The sequence below is a fragment of the Bos indicus x Bos taurus genome, chromosome 25 (assembly GCF_003369695.1).
Source record: "Bos indicus x Bos taurus breed Angus x Brahman F1 hybrid chromosome 25, Bos_hybrid_MaternalHap_v2.0, whole genome shotgun sequence".
Taxonomy (NCBI): Eukaryota; Metazoa; Chordata; class Mammalia; order Artiodactyla; family Bovidae; genus Bos; species Bos indicus x Bos taurus.
The window spans coordinates 28,335,395-28,352,560 of NC_040100.1; the positions used below are offsets into that span (position 1 = coordinate 28,335,395).

At 47.6% G+C, this 17,166-nt stretch overlaps 1 protein-coding gene across 3 annotated transcripts in view; it reads left to right on the top strand.

Moving 5' to 3' along the window:
* The window catches only part of MYH11 (myosin heavy chain 11), a 127,431-nt gene that overhangs the window by 73,560 nt on the left and 36,705 nt on the right, over positions 1 to 17,166 (top strand). For all 3 annotated transcript variants that reach the window (XM_027527198.1, XM_027527196.1, XM_027527197.1), the window contains 6 exons: positions 7,134 to 7,229; positions 9,378 to 9,496; positions 10,475 to 10,627; positions 11,787 to 11,960; positions 13,087 to 13,260; positions 14,759 to 14,873. In XM_027527198.1, the coding sequence (XP_027382999.1) occupies positions 7,134 to 7,229; positions 9,378 to 9,496; positions 10,475 to 10,627; positions 11,787 to 11,960; positions 13,087 to 13,260; positions 14,759 to 14,873 (831 nt within the window). The remainder of the gene's footprint in view (positions 1 to 7,133; positions 7,230 to 9,377; positions 9,497 to 10,474; positions 10,628 to 11,786; positions 11,961 to 13,086; positions 13,261 to 14,758; positions 14,874 to 17,166) is intronic.

Here is a 17,166-nt window from a genome sequence, read left to right on the forward strand (position 1 = left end):
CTGTGCTCTGTTTTTGTATGTGGGAAGGTGGGTTTTGTTCTATAAATTAAAAAAAAAGTCTATGTCAGAACCAAGGTATGGAAACCAAGGTTAGAAGGAACCCAGAATGTTCTACAATGTGGAGTCATTTTTTAGATGATAAGTAATGCAGAAACCCACCATGAGGCGGTGGTCCCTTCTCTAGTCCTTTTCCGTCTTCTGATGACTTTCACAGAGAGGAGCAGTTTGACATCTACGTGGTCTTCATCCCCTCCCTGGCACTTGCTCATCACCCTTTTAACCTTGGAGAGCAGACCCCAAGTTGAGCACCCTGGGCAGGTCCCAGCCTCTTGCTAGCATTTGATAGTATGAGTTATTTTCCATGTATTTATTTTAATCGTGGCCATCTATTTATGGCAAGAAAAGCTGATTTTTTCACTTAAGATAAAGTAAATCGTAGGAGAGAGAAGTGAGATTTTAAAGGAAAGTGCTGAGTATCAGAGCACTGGAGAAGGAAATGGCAGCCCACTCCAGTATTCTTATCTGGAGAATTCCATGGACAGAGGAGCCTGGCGGGCTACAGTCCATGGGGTCACAAAAGCCTGGGACACGACAGCACCTGAGCACACAGGAAGACAACCTGCCTAGTCACGTGAAAGCAAATAAATAAACAATAGAGCAGTGGTATGTCTGCAGCATGCTGTGTGCACACTAAGTCACCTCAGTCCCGTGTGGCTCTGGAGACCCCATGCACTGTAGCCCGCCAGGCTCCTCTGTCCATGGGATTCTCCAGGCAAGAATACTAGAGTGGGTTGCCATTTCCTTCTCCAGGGAATCTTCCCGACCCAGGGATCGAACCCACATCTCGTACATCTCCTACAATGGGACTGTGGAAATCTACCCTCTGCATAAAAATATTCAGCCAGTAATGATACAGATGAAACCTGAAGTGGCATCAATGGTGAATGACTGACACCTGGAAACAGATCTAGACAATCTCTGGGAGGATCTCTGGGCGGGGGCGCTGGAGTTAGCTGCTGGGAGGTCATGTCCTGGCTGGGTTATTAGCAGCTGTGTGAACTCCCAGCATCTAACTCCAGAGCCCCTGCCCCCGGATCCTCCCAGAGACTGTCTAGATCCATTTCCAGTGTCAGTCATTTACAATTGATGCCACTTCAAATTTCATCTATATCATCACTGGTTGAATATTTTTACTCAAAGGGTAGATTTCCACAGTCCCAATGTAGGAGCCATACGTCTCCACCTGCCTGCATTGGCAGGCGGGTTCTTTACCACTAGTGCCACCTGGGAAGCCCTGGTATGCCTATAGAGCAAGCATTAAGATGAGGGTGAGGGCTTCCCTGGTGGGCCAGGGGCTAAGACTCCATGCTCCCAGTGCCGGGGGCCAGGGTTCGATCCCTGGTCCAGGAACTAAAGCCACATGCGGCAACTAAGAGTTTGCTTACCACAACTAAAGATCCCGCACGCTGCAGCAAAGATTGAAGACACTGTGTGCCACAGCTCAGACCCAGACAGCCAAAATAAATAATAAAAAATACATAGATATAATTTAAAAATTAAAAAGGAAAAGATGAGGGTGTTCAGGGCCTTCTCTGGTGGTTCAGTGGCTAAGACTCCACACTCTCAATGCAGGGGGATGGAGTTTGATCCCCCGTCAAGGAACTAGTTCCCACATGCTGCAGCTAAGAGTTTGCATGCTGGTTCTGCACGCCTCAGCTAAAGATCCTTCATGCCATAACTAAAAAAAAATCCAGCATGCTGAAATGAAGATTGAAGATCCCGCATTCTGCAACTAAGACCCAGTACAGCCAAATAAGTAAATGAATTAAAATAAATAAATATTTTTTAAAAAGATGAGAGTGGACAAATGACTGATGCCTGTGGGGCATGGACTTAGGCCATTGTGTATACCAACCCTGATTATAAATCTAGGGCTGCTCCCAACTCTCCCCAAAAAGGTCAAAGGAAAATGGGGAGCTGAGCCCTGGAGCGGCATGAGGGCCCAGGTGACCAGTCTCCTCTGGCTCCTGGACCTTAGCAAGAGAGAAGTACTTGCCCCAGGTTGCACAGAGAGCTAGCAGCAGTGTAAGACCATCGTAATCATGATGACATCGTAGCAACTGCTGCTTATTGAGCACTGTCTGGGTTTAGGTGCTGTGTGCTGTGCTGTGGTATCCGCTCAGTCGTGTCCAACTCTTTGCAATCCCAAGGACTGTAGCCCGCCAGGCTCCTCTGTCCGTGGGGATTCTCCAGGCAAAAATACTGGAGTGGGTTGCCATGCCCTCGTCCAGGGGATTTTCCCAACCCAGGGATTGAACCCAGGTCTCCCGCATTGCAGGCAAATTCTTTACCAGCTGAGCTACCAGGGAAGTCCCTGGGTTTAGGTACTATGCATTTAACCCTCATGACAGTCCTATGAAGTAGGTGTTCTTATGGGCCTTCAGGTGGCAAAGTGGGGGCCCAGAGAGGCTAATACCTAACTCCAAGTCACACAGCTGCTAATAACACAGCCAGGGTGTGAACTCCCAGCAGCTAACTCCAGCGTTTCTGCCCTCAGATCCTCCCTGAGGCTATCTAGGTCCATTTTCAGATGTCAGTCATTCATAGTCGATGCCACTTCTGGGTTGCACCTATATCATCACTGACTGAATATTTTTATACAGAGAGTAGATTTCCACAGTTCCATCCACTCTGGACTTTGTCCTAAACAACAATTTCTGTAAAATCACTAAGTGTATGTCCTGGTTATACTATTTCAAATAAATTAGTAGAAGTCCCTAACTATTGAAATGTTTTAAAAGTTTCCTGCGTGCTAAGTTGCTTCAGTCACATCTGACTCTTTGCAACTCCATGGACTGTAGCCTGCCAGGCTCCTTGGTCCATGGGATTTCCCAGGCAAGGATACTGGAGTAGGTTGCCATTTCCTACTCCAAGGGATCTTCCCAACCCAGGGATCGAACCCGTGTCTCTTAACATCTCCTGCTTTGGTGGGTGGGTCACTCTCTGTACTTACTGTGTACAGGTGGTGCATCTGTTACATGTTGAGAAACCTGCTTCCTGCTTCTCAGTAGTAAGGGTGGCATATTAGTCTCCTGTTGTTGTTGTAACAAGTGACCCCCTGCTTGGTGGCTTAAAACAGAAGGAATTTATTCTCTCATGGTTCTAGAGGCCAGGAGTCTGAAACCAAGGTGTGGCCAGGGGTGGTTCCTTCCAGGGGTTCTGAGGGAGAATCCATCCCAGGTCAGTCATCTGTCTTCTGTAGCTGCCAGCAGTCCTTGGCTTGTAGACTCATCACCCCAATCTGCCTTCTTCTTCATGCTTCTTCTGCTCTGTGCGACTTCTCTCTGTTATCAGCTCACTTGTGGTTGGAATTAGGACCAGTTTAATTTAGTGTTAGTCTCTCAGTCATTTCCAACTCTTTGTGACCCCATGGACTATAACCTTCCAGGCTCCTCTGTCCGTGGGATTTCCCAGGCAAGACTACTGGAGTGGGTTGCCATCCCCTTCTCCAGGGACTGGACTCAGGCCTCCTGCATTTTAAGGCCCACCAGTTTAATCTAGGGACTTCTCAGGCGGTGCTGATGGTAAAGAATCCAGCTGCCAATGCAGGAGACACAGGAGATTCGAGTTTGATCCCTGGGTTTGATCCAGGGACAATCCCCTGGAGGGAGAAATGGCAACCCACTCCAGAATTCTTGCCTGGAGACTCCCATGGACAGAAGAGCCTGATGGGCTACAGTCCATGGGGTTGCAGAGAGTGGGACATGACTGAGCATGTGCACGCATGCACGCGCGCTCGCGCACACACACACAGTTTAATCTAAGGTGATTGATTTCATTTAATTGCCTCTGCAGGGATCTTTTTTCAAATAAGGTCACATTTGCAGGTTCTGGGTGGTCACTTCTTTGATGGCCACCAGTCAACTGCTGTTTAGTACCCACTGGGCCAGGCCTATGGCTTGCAGCATCTCTCCTGATATAAATTTCATGAAGCAGGTACTTCTGTTACTCTGTCTATTTGGCAGATGGGGAAACTGAGGCTCTGCAAGATGAAGCTAGGATTTGAACTCAGGACACCCTAACACTAGAGTGCATGCTTTCAACCACTGCCCCGGACCCCAGCCTCGCCACCCATACCATCTGGGCAGCCCTGCCCACTTTGCTGCTTTGTTGCCCACCAGCTCTTTTGACCTGGGAGTGGTGACTGCTCTTTTGTCATTTCTGACTGTGTTATCTACACAAGGAAGTGCAAACTGGCAGCACTGGAGCCCACAGAAGAGATCGACCTCCACGTTAGAGTTGTTATATTATTTTTTATTATTTATTTTTAAATTTATTGTTCATTTACTTGGCTGTGTTGGGTCTTAGTTACAACACGTAGGCTCTTGGTCACAGCATGCCAGCTCTCTAGTCGTGGTGCACAGGCTTAGTTGCCCCTGTCACGTTGGATCTTAGCTCCCCAACCAGGAATCGCACCCACGTCCTTCGCACTGCAAGGTGGATTCTTAACCTATGAACCACTAGGGAAGTCTCCAAGTTGTTAATTTTAAACTTGGGTAGATTTCACATGAAAATCTGGGTTTCCCCATCATCTTTGGAAAAAGCAGAAGTCTGGCAGCTCTGGGTTTGCCTCCCTTGTGGCCATGATTGGAGTCGCGGGTGTCGCCTTTCATACAGGGTCCCCATGAGTCCCTGCAGTCCCCATCGATCTGCTTTTTTCATTTAGACCTGGGGTTCTCAACCAGGGTTGGGGGGCTGGCCCCCAGCGGACAATTGGCAACGTCTGGAGACATTTTTGGTTGTCGTAACTTGGGAAAGGGTAGCACTACTGACGGAGTCTGAGATGGCTAGATAGCGTTACCGACTCAATGGACAGGAATTTGAGCAAAGTCTGGGAGATAGTGAAGGACCGAGAAGCCTGTCATGCTGCAGTCCGTGGGGTCGCAGAGTCGGACGTGATTTAGCGACTGCACACAGAGACAGCAATACTGACATCTAGTGGTTAGACAGCAAGGATGCAGCTAAACACCCCCACAATCAACTATCTGGGCCAAAAATTCACTAGTGCCTGGGCTGAGAAATCCTGAGTTTCACTACTTATAATGCAGGCATTTCAGCAATCCCTCATTTTGACTTTCATTTTAAGAACTGTGAGTATTGCACCTGACGGTTTATAGAGCCCCTTCATAGATGTTATCAAAGAAACTGCCTCAGCTGTTTCCTTTTGACAGAAACTTTGTTCACTTGAGAGGAAAGTTTCTCCAGTGGTGAGTGGGAGCGTATAGGTGGGTGGTCTAGGCCTTTCTCCTCCTGAGCTGGGCCAGGGTCCCTAACGTGTGAGAACAGTTGTAGTAAAGCTTTATCGTGACCCCATGGACTATAGAGTCCATGGAATTCTCCAGGTCAGAATACTGGGGTGGATAGCTGTTCCCTTCTCCAGGGGATCCTCCCAACCCAAGGATGGAACCCAGGTCTCCCGCATGGCGGGTGGATTCTTTACCAGCTGAGCCACAAAGGAAGTCCAAGAATACTGGAGTGGGTAGCCCATCCCTTCTCCAGCAGATCTTCCCAAGCCAGGAATCAAACCGGGGTCTCCCACATTGCAGGCGATTCTTTACCAACTGAGCTATCAGGGAAGCCCAAAAGGCCCCAAAAGGTTCCAAAAAATCCCCCCAAAAAAGATTGTCATCCCTAATTTGGCCTGAGGAATCAGAGTAGGCTGGAATCTCTATGTTTTGTTCTTGAAACAGTGATTTCTTCTTGGAAATCCTGGGTGATCTGCACCTCAGGTAATCTAAAGCCAAGTATTTGCATTGATCAGTCCTCCATCCATCCATCCATCTATCCATCTCTTCATCGTCCATCCATCCATCCATCCATCCATCTCTCCATCCTCTGTCTATCTATATTGATCAATCCACTAATTGATCATCCATCTATTATCTAACCATACACTGATCCATCCATCATCCATCTTCCTTCCTTCCGTCCATCCATCACTTCATTTTCCATCCATCCATCTACCCTCCCTCCCCCATATGTGTCTGGACCCTGGAGAAGGTTAGGGGAATATAAAGAAGATTGGACAGCCCCCTGCGCTCCAGGAACTCGTGGTCTTGGGAGGATTTCAGGCTCAGAAACCATTTTGACAGCGGCATGGACTGAGTCTGGCGTCAGAAGGGTTCCCAGGGTCTGGCAACGCACTGTTTTGTCTGGAGATGCCTCGACAACCAGTGGAAGACTCCCCTTTCTTCATCCCAACATGAACGTTCACACACCCAGCCAGAGCATGCTCAGAAGCACAGGGTTCTGTTTTCTCTTTAGATATAGTTTATTGACGTAAAATTTACATTTAGAAGGTTGTGTGTAAGTGTATATAGTTGATGAATTTTTACACACCGAACACACTTGCGTAACTGGTGCCTATTTTAACTAAGAGAACACAAACACCACCAGCCCCCATGAAACTCCTCATGCCTCTTCTCGTAGCTTCCCCAGCCAAGGATAACCACCGTCCTGACTTCCAGCGGCATAGATGTGCCTGTTAAATGGATTTATGTGATATGTTCTTGTTTGCATCTGGAGGCCTTCCTTCAGCATTCATGTTTGTGAGATACAGCAGGACTTTTTGTTTGTTTGTTTGTAATTGTTAATCATTCAATCTCCTTGATGTATCAAAGGGCCAGATAGTAAATATTTCAGCCTTACCAGGCAGGCCATACGATTTCCATGGCAACTGTTGAATTCTGCCATTTAGCGTGCAAACAGCTATAGACAGCATGTAAGTGAATGAGTTTGGCTGGCTTCCAATAAAACTTTATTTTCAAGGGCAGGTAATGAGCTGGATTTGGTCCACAAGCTATAGATTTCCATGCCCTCCTGCACATAATTCCATTGTAGTGAAGCTTTTTAGCAACAATCCAAAAATATTCTGTTCTCTCCTCTTAGCACAATTGGGTTGTTTGGCTTTTTCCAGTTAGACACAAGTTAGTGACTGAACAAGACTAGACAAAGGCTCAGAACGGAGTCTCTGAGGGAAAGCTGTAGGCCGGCTCCAGGTCCTCGGTGACTTACAGACTCTGGATCTTGATGTTGGCATTTCTGTCTCATCTGGTCTTCTCTCCTCACTCCAGCCATATTGAGGGTGGTGTCATCTGTCCTGCAACTCGGAAATATTGTCTTCAAGAAGGAAAGAAACACAGACCAGGCTTCCATGCCGGATAACACAGGTGCCTCCTGCTTTTTTTGTGGTAACTGATGACTTTGGTGACGGGAGGAAAGGTCACATTGTCTTGGTTAATTTTCTGGCCGAGGATATCTGGGGTGTTAATAAGAACTAGACTGGGTTGCTATCACTTGGTCCTTTTTTCAAACTTTTCACTGCTGAAGATCCTACGTGGAAAATTCTCCAGTCACAGTGTTGGGGGGAAAACTAGGTTTTGGATGAGATAGGACCCTTAGGGAGTATCTCTTCTAAAACCCCACACTCATTTATTTTGTTAAACGAGTATTTTTGAACACCTGCTAAATGCCGGGCAGTGGGATACAGTGAGAAATGAGAAGGAACCGCCCCATTCTTTTTTTTTTTAATTTTCTTTTTTAATTATTATTATTATTTTTTTACTTTACAATATTGTATTGGTTTTGCCAAATATCAATGTGAATCCACCACAGGTATACATGCGTTCCCCATCCTGAACCCTCCTCCCTCCTCCCTCCCCGTACCATCCCTCTGGGTCGTCCCAGTGCACCAGCCCCAAGCATCCAGTATCATGCATTGAACCTGGACTGGCAACTCGTTTCATATATGATATTATACATGTTTCAATGCCATTCTCCCAAATCACCACCCCATTTCTTATGCCGTGTATGGTCTTGTTGGGGAGACAGACCTCATGTTTCCCTGAAGTGGGGTTGTTAGATAAAACACAGGATGCCCAGTGGAATTTGAATTTCAGATAAACACTTCTGATTGTAAGTATGTCCTAGGCAATACTGGGGACATAATTATACTAAAAATTCTTCATTGCTTATCCGAAATTCAAGTTTCACTGGGTGTCCTGTATGTTTTCCCTAAATCTGACAGCCCTACCTGCAAATAAACAGTGTTTTGTGTTTCAAAAAGATGGCCTGGATACCACCATGCTTGTTGGCGGCTGATCTAGAAGGATGACTCAGGTTCCCAGCTTGCTCACCTGTGGCCTCAACACCCCTGTCTCAATATTGGGTTGCTTTTCCAAGCTCCCTTTTGAACTGCCAGTTGTTTCTTATGTCTTACACTCCCAAAAATGGCAAGTTAAAGAAAATCTCATTCTGAGGAGAGACCCTCAGGGAAACAGAAATCAAAAGAGCACCTTTGCAAAAAGACCGGGGGAAAAATCCTAAAACTACACGATCGTCCACCTCATACCATTCCAGACCATTGTGTCGCTAGTCCTCACATTTAGGAAGCAGCTAACGTTGGATTTTTTTTTTTTTTTTTTGAGAAAACCTTTTTAAATGCAGAACTACATGAATACGAGAGCCCACGTGTCCACCATTCAGAATGGACATTTGTGACTATTTTTGAATACTTCTTTATCTTTAGAATGAAACGAGACACGGTATAGAGAAGGCTGACATCTCTTATTCTCCCAACAGGGTCTCGTTCTTCTCCCTGAACCTCCTGACAAGCACAATTGTACTTTACCATATACCCTTCTGGTTTTATATTTATACCTTCACACACATATATCTGAACAATATACAGTGGTGTTTTGTGAGTGTGTTTTTTTATTTACATGGATGATATCACGCTATAGACATCATCTTGCAACTTTTTTTCTAGAGAAAAAATACTTACAAAAATACCATGATATATTTGTTTGCTCCCTTGTGAACAAACATTTAAGTTGTTTCCAATATTTTTCTCTCTGCATATATTGCCACATATATCTTGGAATGGCAGAACAAATGCTTATTGAATTTAACTATATGTCAGGTATATACCTACCTCATTTAATCCCATTGACAATCAAACAACATACCAAATAGCTAACCATTTCTGCAAGCTAGAGTTTGGGAAGTTAAGTAGCATTTCCAAAAAAGCACATGGCTAAGAATTGGGAAGAGAGCGAGGAGCTGAACCTGGCTCTGGCCCGAAGTCCCCAGTTGGGGCACACCTCCATCCCAGCCCCATCACTGCCTCTTGGTAAGACGCTGGGGGTGAGGCCACTAATTACAGCAGCTTATAGGACTCTTTCATGCTGTGGTCACTGTCATGTTCCACATCGAGAAAAAAAGTGTATCCACAGATCACAGATATCACATGCAATATGCCTTCTTTTCCAAGCCTTCACTTTTGTGATGCACTTAATATGTTTCTTTCCTCCATCCAGCGGCTCAGAAAGTTTGCCACCTCATGGGAATTAATGTGACAGATTTCACCAGATCCATCTTGACCCCACGTATCAAAGTCGGGCGGGATGTGGTGCAGAAGGCTCAAACAAAAGAACAGGTAAGTGATGCATTTGCCATTTTTTCCTGCATTTGTCATTTATTCCTGAAGACTCTTCCATCCATCTACCCTTCCATCCATCCATCCACCCATCCATCCACCCTTCCATCCATCCACCCTTCCACCCACCCACCCACCCATCTATCCATCCACCCATCTACCCACCCACCCACCCATCCATCCACTCATCCATCTATCCACTCATCCATCCATCCACTACCCATCCATCCACCCACCCATCCATCCACCCTCCCACCCATCCATCCACCCACCCATCCACCCATCCATCTATTCACCCATCCATCCATCCATCCACCCACCCATTCATGCATCTGTTACCTAACCAAACTTGGGTCTGTTAATCAACCACGCAGCAAAGCCAATTTGTGGTGAAGGAAAGTATACCATTTACTGCATGTGCCCAACAAGGACAATGGGTGGCTCATGCTCAAAAGACCTAAACTTCCTGGTGGCTTTCAGGGAAGGACTTTTCCATCCACCCATCTATCCATCCATCCATTTTTTTATCCCCTGTATATCCAGTACTGGAATAATCAAAGTCCCGTGTCAGGTCCTGAAGGTACAACCCTGGCTGAGCGAGAACATCAGAGGCTCTCACTCCTGACCTCATCTTGATCTCTTAGTTGAAGGTATGAGGGCTGAGTTAACCTTTGGAAATGTCTCTGGACCTTTTCTAGAGGCAGGACTGACTGCCTCTAAGTGACCCTGGGGTGGAGCAGGCTCCACTGTGTTCCAGGTCCCTCTGGTAGAAAGTGACTACTTAGCCACATCGCCATTCCTTAGGTCTAACCACTCTGTCCCTTATTGCCAGTTGTAGAGATGGTATACTTTCCTTTTCTTTGTTTATCTTTTAAGGAGTAATTGTAGATAGAGGGAGTATAAAAATCCAGGACCACCAGTCAGGCTCTTGTGAAAATGCACCCATTGGGAGTAACCCTGTCCCCTTACTCCCTGCAGGCAGACTTTGCCGTAGAAGCTTTGGCCAAGGCCACTTATGAGCGCCTTTTCCGCTGGATACTTACCCGAGTGAACAAAGCCCTGGACAAGACCCACCGGCAAGGGGCTTCATTCCTGGGGATCCTGGACATCGCTGGGTTTGAGATCTTTGAGGTACAACTTGGCAGGATCGCAATAGACATAGTCCGGGTTCTCTGGAAATTAGCTTCCACTTAGAGAAATTCATTATTTTTGGAGAAAGGCAGGCAGCTACTATAGGGTGGGAAGTACTATAGGGTGGGAAGCTGTCTCATGAAGGTTAAATCTTTGAGGGTATTAGAGACAGAAATCCAGTGGGGAATGTACTGATTTGTAAACAGAGGCCAGAGGTACAGCTGGATCCGACAGGCGGGACATGAACTCCTGCCATCTCCCTCTCTCCACTATCCTCCACTTTGGCTTCATTCTCAAGCGGGCTCTCCCCTCATGGTGGCAATGTGGCTGCCATCGATCCAGACTGCCTCTTAGTTCCAACCAGTTCCAGTTCTTTCCAGTAGTTCCATCTCACATCTTGGAATTGAGTGTCGTTGAATCTTACCTGAGTTGGGTCACATGGTCATCTCAGAGCCAAGCACTGTTTTTAGGGTCTTTCAGTACTTCATACCCACTCCAGGGTTCTTGCCTGGAGAATCCCAGGGACAGGGGAGCCTGGTGGGCTGCCGTCTATGGGGTCACAGAGTCGGACATGACTGAAGCGACTTAGCAGCAGCAGCAGCAGTACTTCAAAGAGTATAAAATGGCTACTAAATCCCACTCCCATGAGTTGGAGGGAAGTTCTCAGTGAAAGAGAATATGCCCAAAACAGATATTCCAAAACATATCTCCCTCTTTGAGCCTCAGTTTCCACATCTGTAATATGGGGATAATGAGGGACTTCCCTGGCACTCCAGGGGTTAAGACTCTGCACTTCTATTGCAGGGGACAGGTTCAATCCCTGGTTGGGGAACTAAGATCTCATGGCATGGGGTATTGCCAAAAAAAAATTGGGGTGTTGAAATACCTTACGTGGTTATTCTATCTATAAATCATTGTGCAGATGGAGATCAGCATTCTTAAAACCACGTGACATGGGAATAAGTAACTCTTACCAGCCCTCATGAGCCCCGGGGAAGCCTTCAGTGGGGCCTGAGCCCTCTCTGGGTGCTGAAATGGCAGGGCAGGCTCGTGGAAAGGGTGTCCGGTACAGGGTCTCTCCAGCACAGAGCTCCTCGGGGCCCCGAGTCCTCTAACGTGGACCATGATGCTCACGGGTCTCCCTGGTGTTGTTGCTCAGGTGAACTCATTCGAGCAGCTGTGTATCAACTACACCAACGAGAAGCTGCAGCAGCTCTTCAACCACACCATGTTCATCCTGGAGCAGGAGGAGTACCAGCGCGAGGGCATCGAGTGGAACTTCATCGACTTCGGGCTGGACCTGCAGCCCTGCATTGAGCTCATCGAGCGGCCGGTGAGGCCCCACATCACGCACGTGCAGCCGGCACGCAGACCCTGTGCTGTCTCCACTCGGGCACAGCTTCCCCAAGTCCTGAAAGGCTGTGAACTGAATCTTCGTGAACTAAATTACCGTGTCCTTTAGGCCACATTTTCCTATCGAAGCTGTTGCTTCTTTTTATCCCTCCCCTTTCTTCCCTTCCCCGCAGTGCCCGTCCCTCCCCTCCTCTCTCCAGTCATTAATTCCCAAAAGCAAGGATCTTGCTTTTGTTCGCTGACCCATCCCGAACTCCTGGAACCATGCACGTAGTAGGTGCACAAGAGATCATTATTGAACGACCATTGATTGACCTACATTATTGAATGACCTACTATACGCTCAGCTGTAAAGAATCCACCTGCCAATGCAGGAGATGCAGGTTTGATCCCTGGGTCAGGAAGATCCCCTGGAGAAGGAAATGGCAGCCAGCTCCAGTATCCTTGCCTGGGAAATCCCATAGACCGAGGAGCCTGGCAGGCTACGGTCCATGGGGTTGCAAAAGAGCTGGACACAACTTAGCGACTAAACAGCTATATGCTGGGCCCTCTCTTTAGGGGCTGAGATGTAACAGTGAACCAGATGGACGCAGCCCCTGCCCTCCTGGAGGAGCAGACAATGAAATTAGACAAAAAAAGAGAAGCAACTGAAACTCCTGATAAGGGCAAAGCTGAGAGTGCTTCAGGGATGCCTGCTTTGGGCAGAATAGCCAGGAAAGGCTTCTCTGATCTGAGTCTAAAAAGTAAAGAACATTCCAGCAGAGCAAATAGCATGTGCAGATTTGATGGTGCTCCTGACGCCTTAGTTTAAACTGTCTCAGCACTTTACTCAAAGGAACCCCTTAGGTGAATTTATTTGTAAAGGAACACAATTTATGACTAGAAGTGTGAAATCTTTGTGATGTTGTGCATGCTTCCCGGCGCTTGCATCCCTAGTGCTGGTCCATTGGGCACAGAATACTTTGAGGATAGATTGAGGGGGTGGAGATGGAGCGTGTAAATCCATCTTTATATGTAAGGAGATATGGTAATGGAGCCTGCGCATGTGTTTGGGTGGCCAGCCTGAGGCTCGGGCGTCCTTGCTATGATCTGCTTGTCTTCCACAGACCAACCCCCCAGGTGTGTTGGCCCTGCTGGACGAGGAGTGCTGGTTCCCCAAAGCCACAGACAAGTCTTTTGTGGAGAAGCTGTGCACGGAGCAGGGCAGCCACCCCAAGTTTCAGAAGCCCAAGCAGCTCAAGGACAAAACTGAATTCTCTATCATCCACTACGCCGGAAAGGTACCAGGCAAATGTCCCAGAGGCCTCTTCATCCCAGGGGACCCAAGCAGGATGTTCCAAGTAAGAACAGCTTAGGAGTGGCGGGACCCAGAGGCCTCTGGTGTAAGTCAGACCCCAACTAAGCCTTATACATGATTTGTCTAAGCATCAGTAAGGGACAAGATTTAGAGATATAACATATAATGGGCTAATGTATGTATGATACCTGTATATTAAAGATAGAGAATATATATGCTATAAAAGGCTAATATATATGTTGTATATTACAGACATATATGAGATGTATATTAGAGAGGCCACTAATACACTCCAACTATGGTAGCCAGGCTACCCTTGTGGCTCAGCTGGTAAAGAATCTGCCTGCAATGTGGGAGACCTGAGTTCAATCCCTGGGTTGGGAAGATTCCCTGGAGAAGGGAAAGGCTACCCACTCCAATATTCTGGCCCAGAGAATTCCATGGACGGTCCATGGGGTTGCAGAGTCAGACAGGACTGAGCAACTTTCACTTTCATGGTAGCCAGGCAGTTCTTTCCTGTATAGATTTTAAACAGGAAGGGCCAGCTGGAATGGGGTGACCAATAAACCAACTTTTGAGTCCAGCAGAAATCTCCTTTATCATGGCCTTGGGTTTGCCATTGCCAGCTTGTGCCACCCAGGAAATCTGTCTTCTTTTTCTTCTTTCTCCTCCTTCCTCCCCCCTTTTCCCTATGCGTCTCCTCCATCATCATTGTCATCACCATCATCATCATATTATAGTTCTTAATATACAGGACCTTTCCCTATGGCTCCGGAGAGGCCTGGATCACGTAGAAAAGACATAACTCAGTCTGGCTTGCAGACATTTATTGACTCCCTGGTATATCCACTACATCATAGAAACAGGCAATACTCTAAACCAGGGGTTGGCGAACTATAGCCCAGGTATCAAACCTGGCCCATGGCCTGATTTTATAAATAAAGTTCTATTGGCACACAGCCAAGATCAGACCTGCCCATCAGTGTAACAACCCATATAATGTAAAACCCCACCAGAACTATTCAATCAGTTCCTTCCATTTCATAGTCAAAATAGTAAGATTAAAAAGAGGTCCCAGATTTAATTTAAAAGCAGATTGTTGTCAAGCCTTTGCTGGAGGAGAGGTGAATGTTGAGTGTGAGGGGAGGGTATTCGCCACCAGCAAAGCTCCATACCTTTGGGAAATCTCAGGCATCGTGCTGGGCTCTTAAGGAGGAGGCTGCCAGAGGAAGCATACTTGGAGAAGGCAGGGATAGAGACGAGCCTTTCCCGGTAGGTCATGGCTGAGGCCTACTGTGCGCAGGGCCCTTCAAAGTTCTGATTTGTCAGTTCCTTTATTGGTGTTTGTGGATTCCCATTATGGTAGCCACTCATGTTTCCTCTCTGACTTGAGAAGATCCAGGGCAGTGGGGGAAGAAGTCTGGGGCCCTTAGTTCATAACTAAAGCAGAAGCACCTGACTGGTGGGGTGGTCCTTGACAGGTGGACTACAATGCCAGCGCCTGGCTGACCAAGAACATGGACCCGCTGAATGACAATGTGACTTCCCTCCTCAACGCCTCTTCTGACAAGTTTATGGCCGACCTGTGGAAGGACGGTAAGGCCCTGTTTGCTGGAGCAGGAGGACTGAACTCCCTCCAGCCCTTCCCAGCTGCCCCTATTCCCACACCTGCTCCCAGGAGGGACGGGGCACCAATTCCTGAGCCCCTCAACCCAGTACCTGGACCCTATGGAGAAGGTCCTGAGTCAGGGCTCAGATGCTGATGGAGGAAATGTCTTAGGAGGTATGTTGGGTCAGAGCGCCCCCTTGTGGAGTCAGAGAGACTTAACTGCACTCTCATCTCTGCCATGTACCAGCTGTGTGACCTCAGACAAGTCACTTGACTTCCTTAAGCTCCACTGTCCTCTTTGGTGAAAGTGAAAGTCACTTAGTCATTTCAGACTCTTTGTGACCCCATGGACTGTAGCCTGCCAGGCTCCTCTGTCCATGGAGTTCTCCAGGCCATAATATTGGAGTGGGTAGCCATTCCCTTCTCCGGGGGATCTTCCCAACCCAGAGATTGAACCCAGGTCTCCTAAATTGCGGGAGGATTCTTCACCCTCTGAGCCACCAGGGAAGCCCAAGAATACTGAAGTGGGTAGCCTATCCCTTCTCCAGCAGATCTTCCCAACCCAGGAATTGAACTGGGGTCTTCTGCATTGTAGGTGGCTTCTTTATCAGTTGAGTTAATCTCCCATCTTCCCTAAGATTACTGTGAGGGTGAAATCAAATCAGTGGGGCCAAGTTTGAGCATGGATCAAGATCTCTGGAACACTTGTTAAAGCTCATGATCACTGGACCCCATCACCGGAGGGTCTGATTCAGCAGGTCTGGACGGAGCCTGAAAATTCGTATTTCTAACAAGTTCCTAGGTGGCGCTGATGCTGCTGGTCTGGGGACCACACTTTTTTCCCCTTAAGAACCAGAGAACAGATAATCCAAGTGAAGTCTAACACCTGCTGGGCCCACAGTAGGGACTTGGTACACATTGGCCCTGTGATGACTGTTAGGTGGTGGGCTTTGCTGCTTTTGCCCCTGGGCCTCAGTGCTTACAGCAGATTTCACTCTTGACACAGAGCCTGTGGGTCTAGGGCTTACAGGACTAGCTGTCCTTGCTTTAGGGACAGGGGTCAGTTCTGCCGACATTTACTGAGTGCCAAGGCCCTTGGAATGGGGTAACAGCATCTCAACCCAGGTTATATATCACCTGGGACTCACGATAAACTCTGAAACTCCTTCCTTCAAGGAGCCTACAGTCTTATAGGTGAGGTAGACAAGCAAAGACATTATTCAGTTCAGTTCAGTTCAGTTCAGTCGCTCAGTCGTCTCTGAGTCTTTGCGACCCCATGAATCGCAGCACGCCAGGCCTCCCTGTCCATCACCAGCTCCCAGAGTTCACTCAGACTCAGTCCATCGAGTCAGTGATGCCATCCAGGCATCTCATCCTCTGTCGTCCCCTTCTCCTCCTGCCCCCAATCCCTCCCAGCATCAGAGTCTTTTCCAATGAGTCAACTCTTCGCATGAGGTGGCCAAAGTACTGCAGTTTCAGCTTTAGCATCATTCCTTCCAAAGAAATCCCAGGGCTGATCTCCTTTAGAATGGACTGATTGGATCTCCTTGCAGACATTATTACATGGAGCCTACCCGAGCACATGGAGCAGAAGTGCTGGGTCTAATGTCAGTGGGGTTGACCTCCACACCACCACCAACCAGCTGGATACAGTCAACTGTGTGTGTGTGTGTTAGTCGCTCAGTTGTATCCAACTCTTTGTGACCCCATGGACTGTAGCCCACCAGGCTCCTCTGTCCACGGGATGCTCCAGGCAAGAACACTGGAGTGGGTTGCCATCTCCTCCCCCAAGGGATCCCTGTTTTATCTTTCTAAGCTCACCTTACCACTCAAAATATTGTATACTTGCACGCTTGATCATTATCTGCCTCCTTCTGTTGGAATAACCATAGAATATGAGCTGGGGTCGAGGGGGTACACAGCGTCTGGATTTTGTTCATGTCTGTATGCCCAGGGCCTGGCACACAGAAGGCTCTCAATAAATATTTGTTGGTGGATGAAGGATTGAAGGCATGCAGGGAGGTAAGCCCTTTGCAGACCTTATTCAATTATTCCTGCCCTAGGAGGTAGATGCTGTTATTACCTCCACTTCCCTGGTGTCTCAGCTGGTAAAGAATCTGCCCGCAATGCGGGAGACCTGGGTTCAATCCCTGGGTTGGGAAGATCCCCTGCAGAAGGAAACGGCTACCCACTCCAGCATTCTGGCCTGGAGAATTCCATGAACTCTTTGCATCCATGGAGTCTCAAAGAGTCAGACACAACTGAGTGACTTTCACTTTC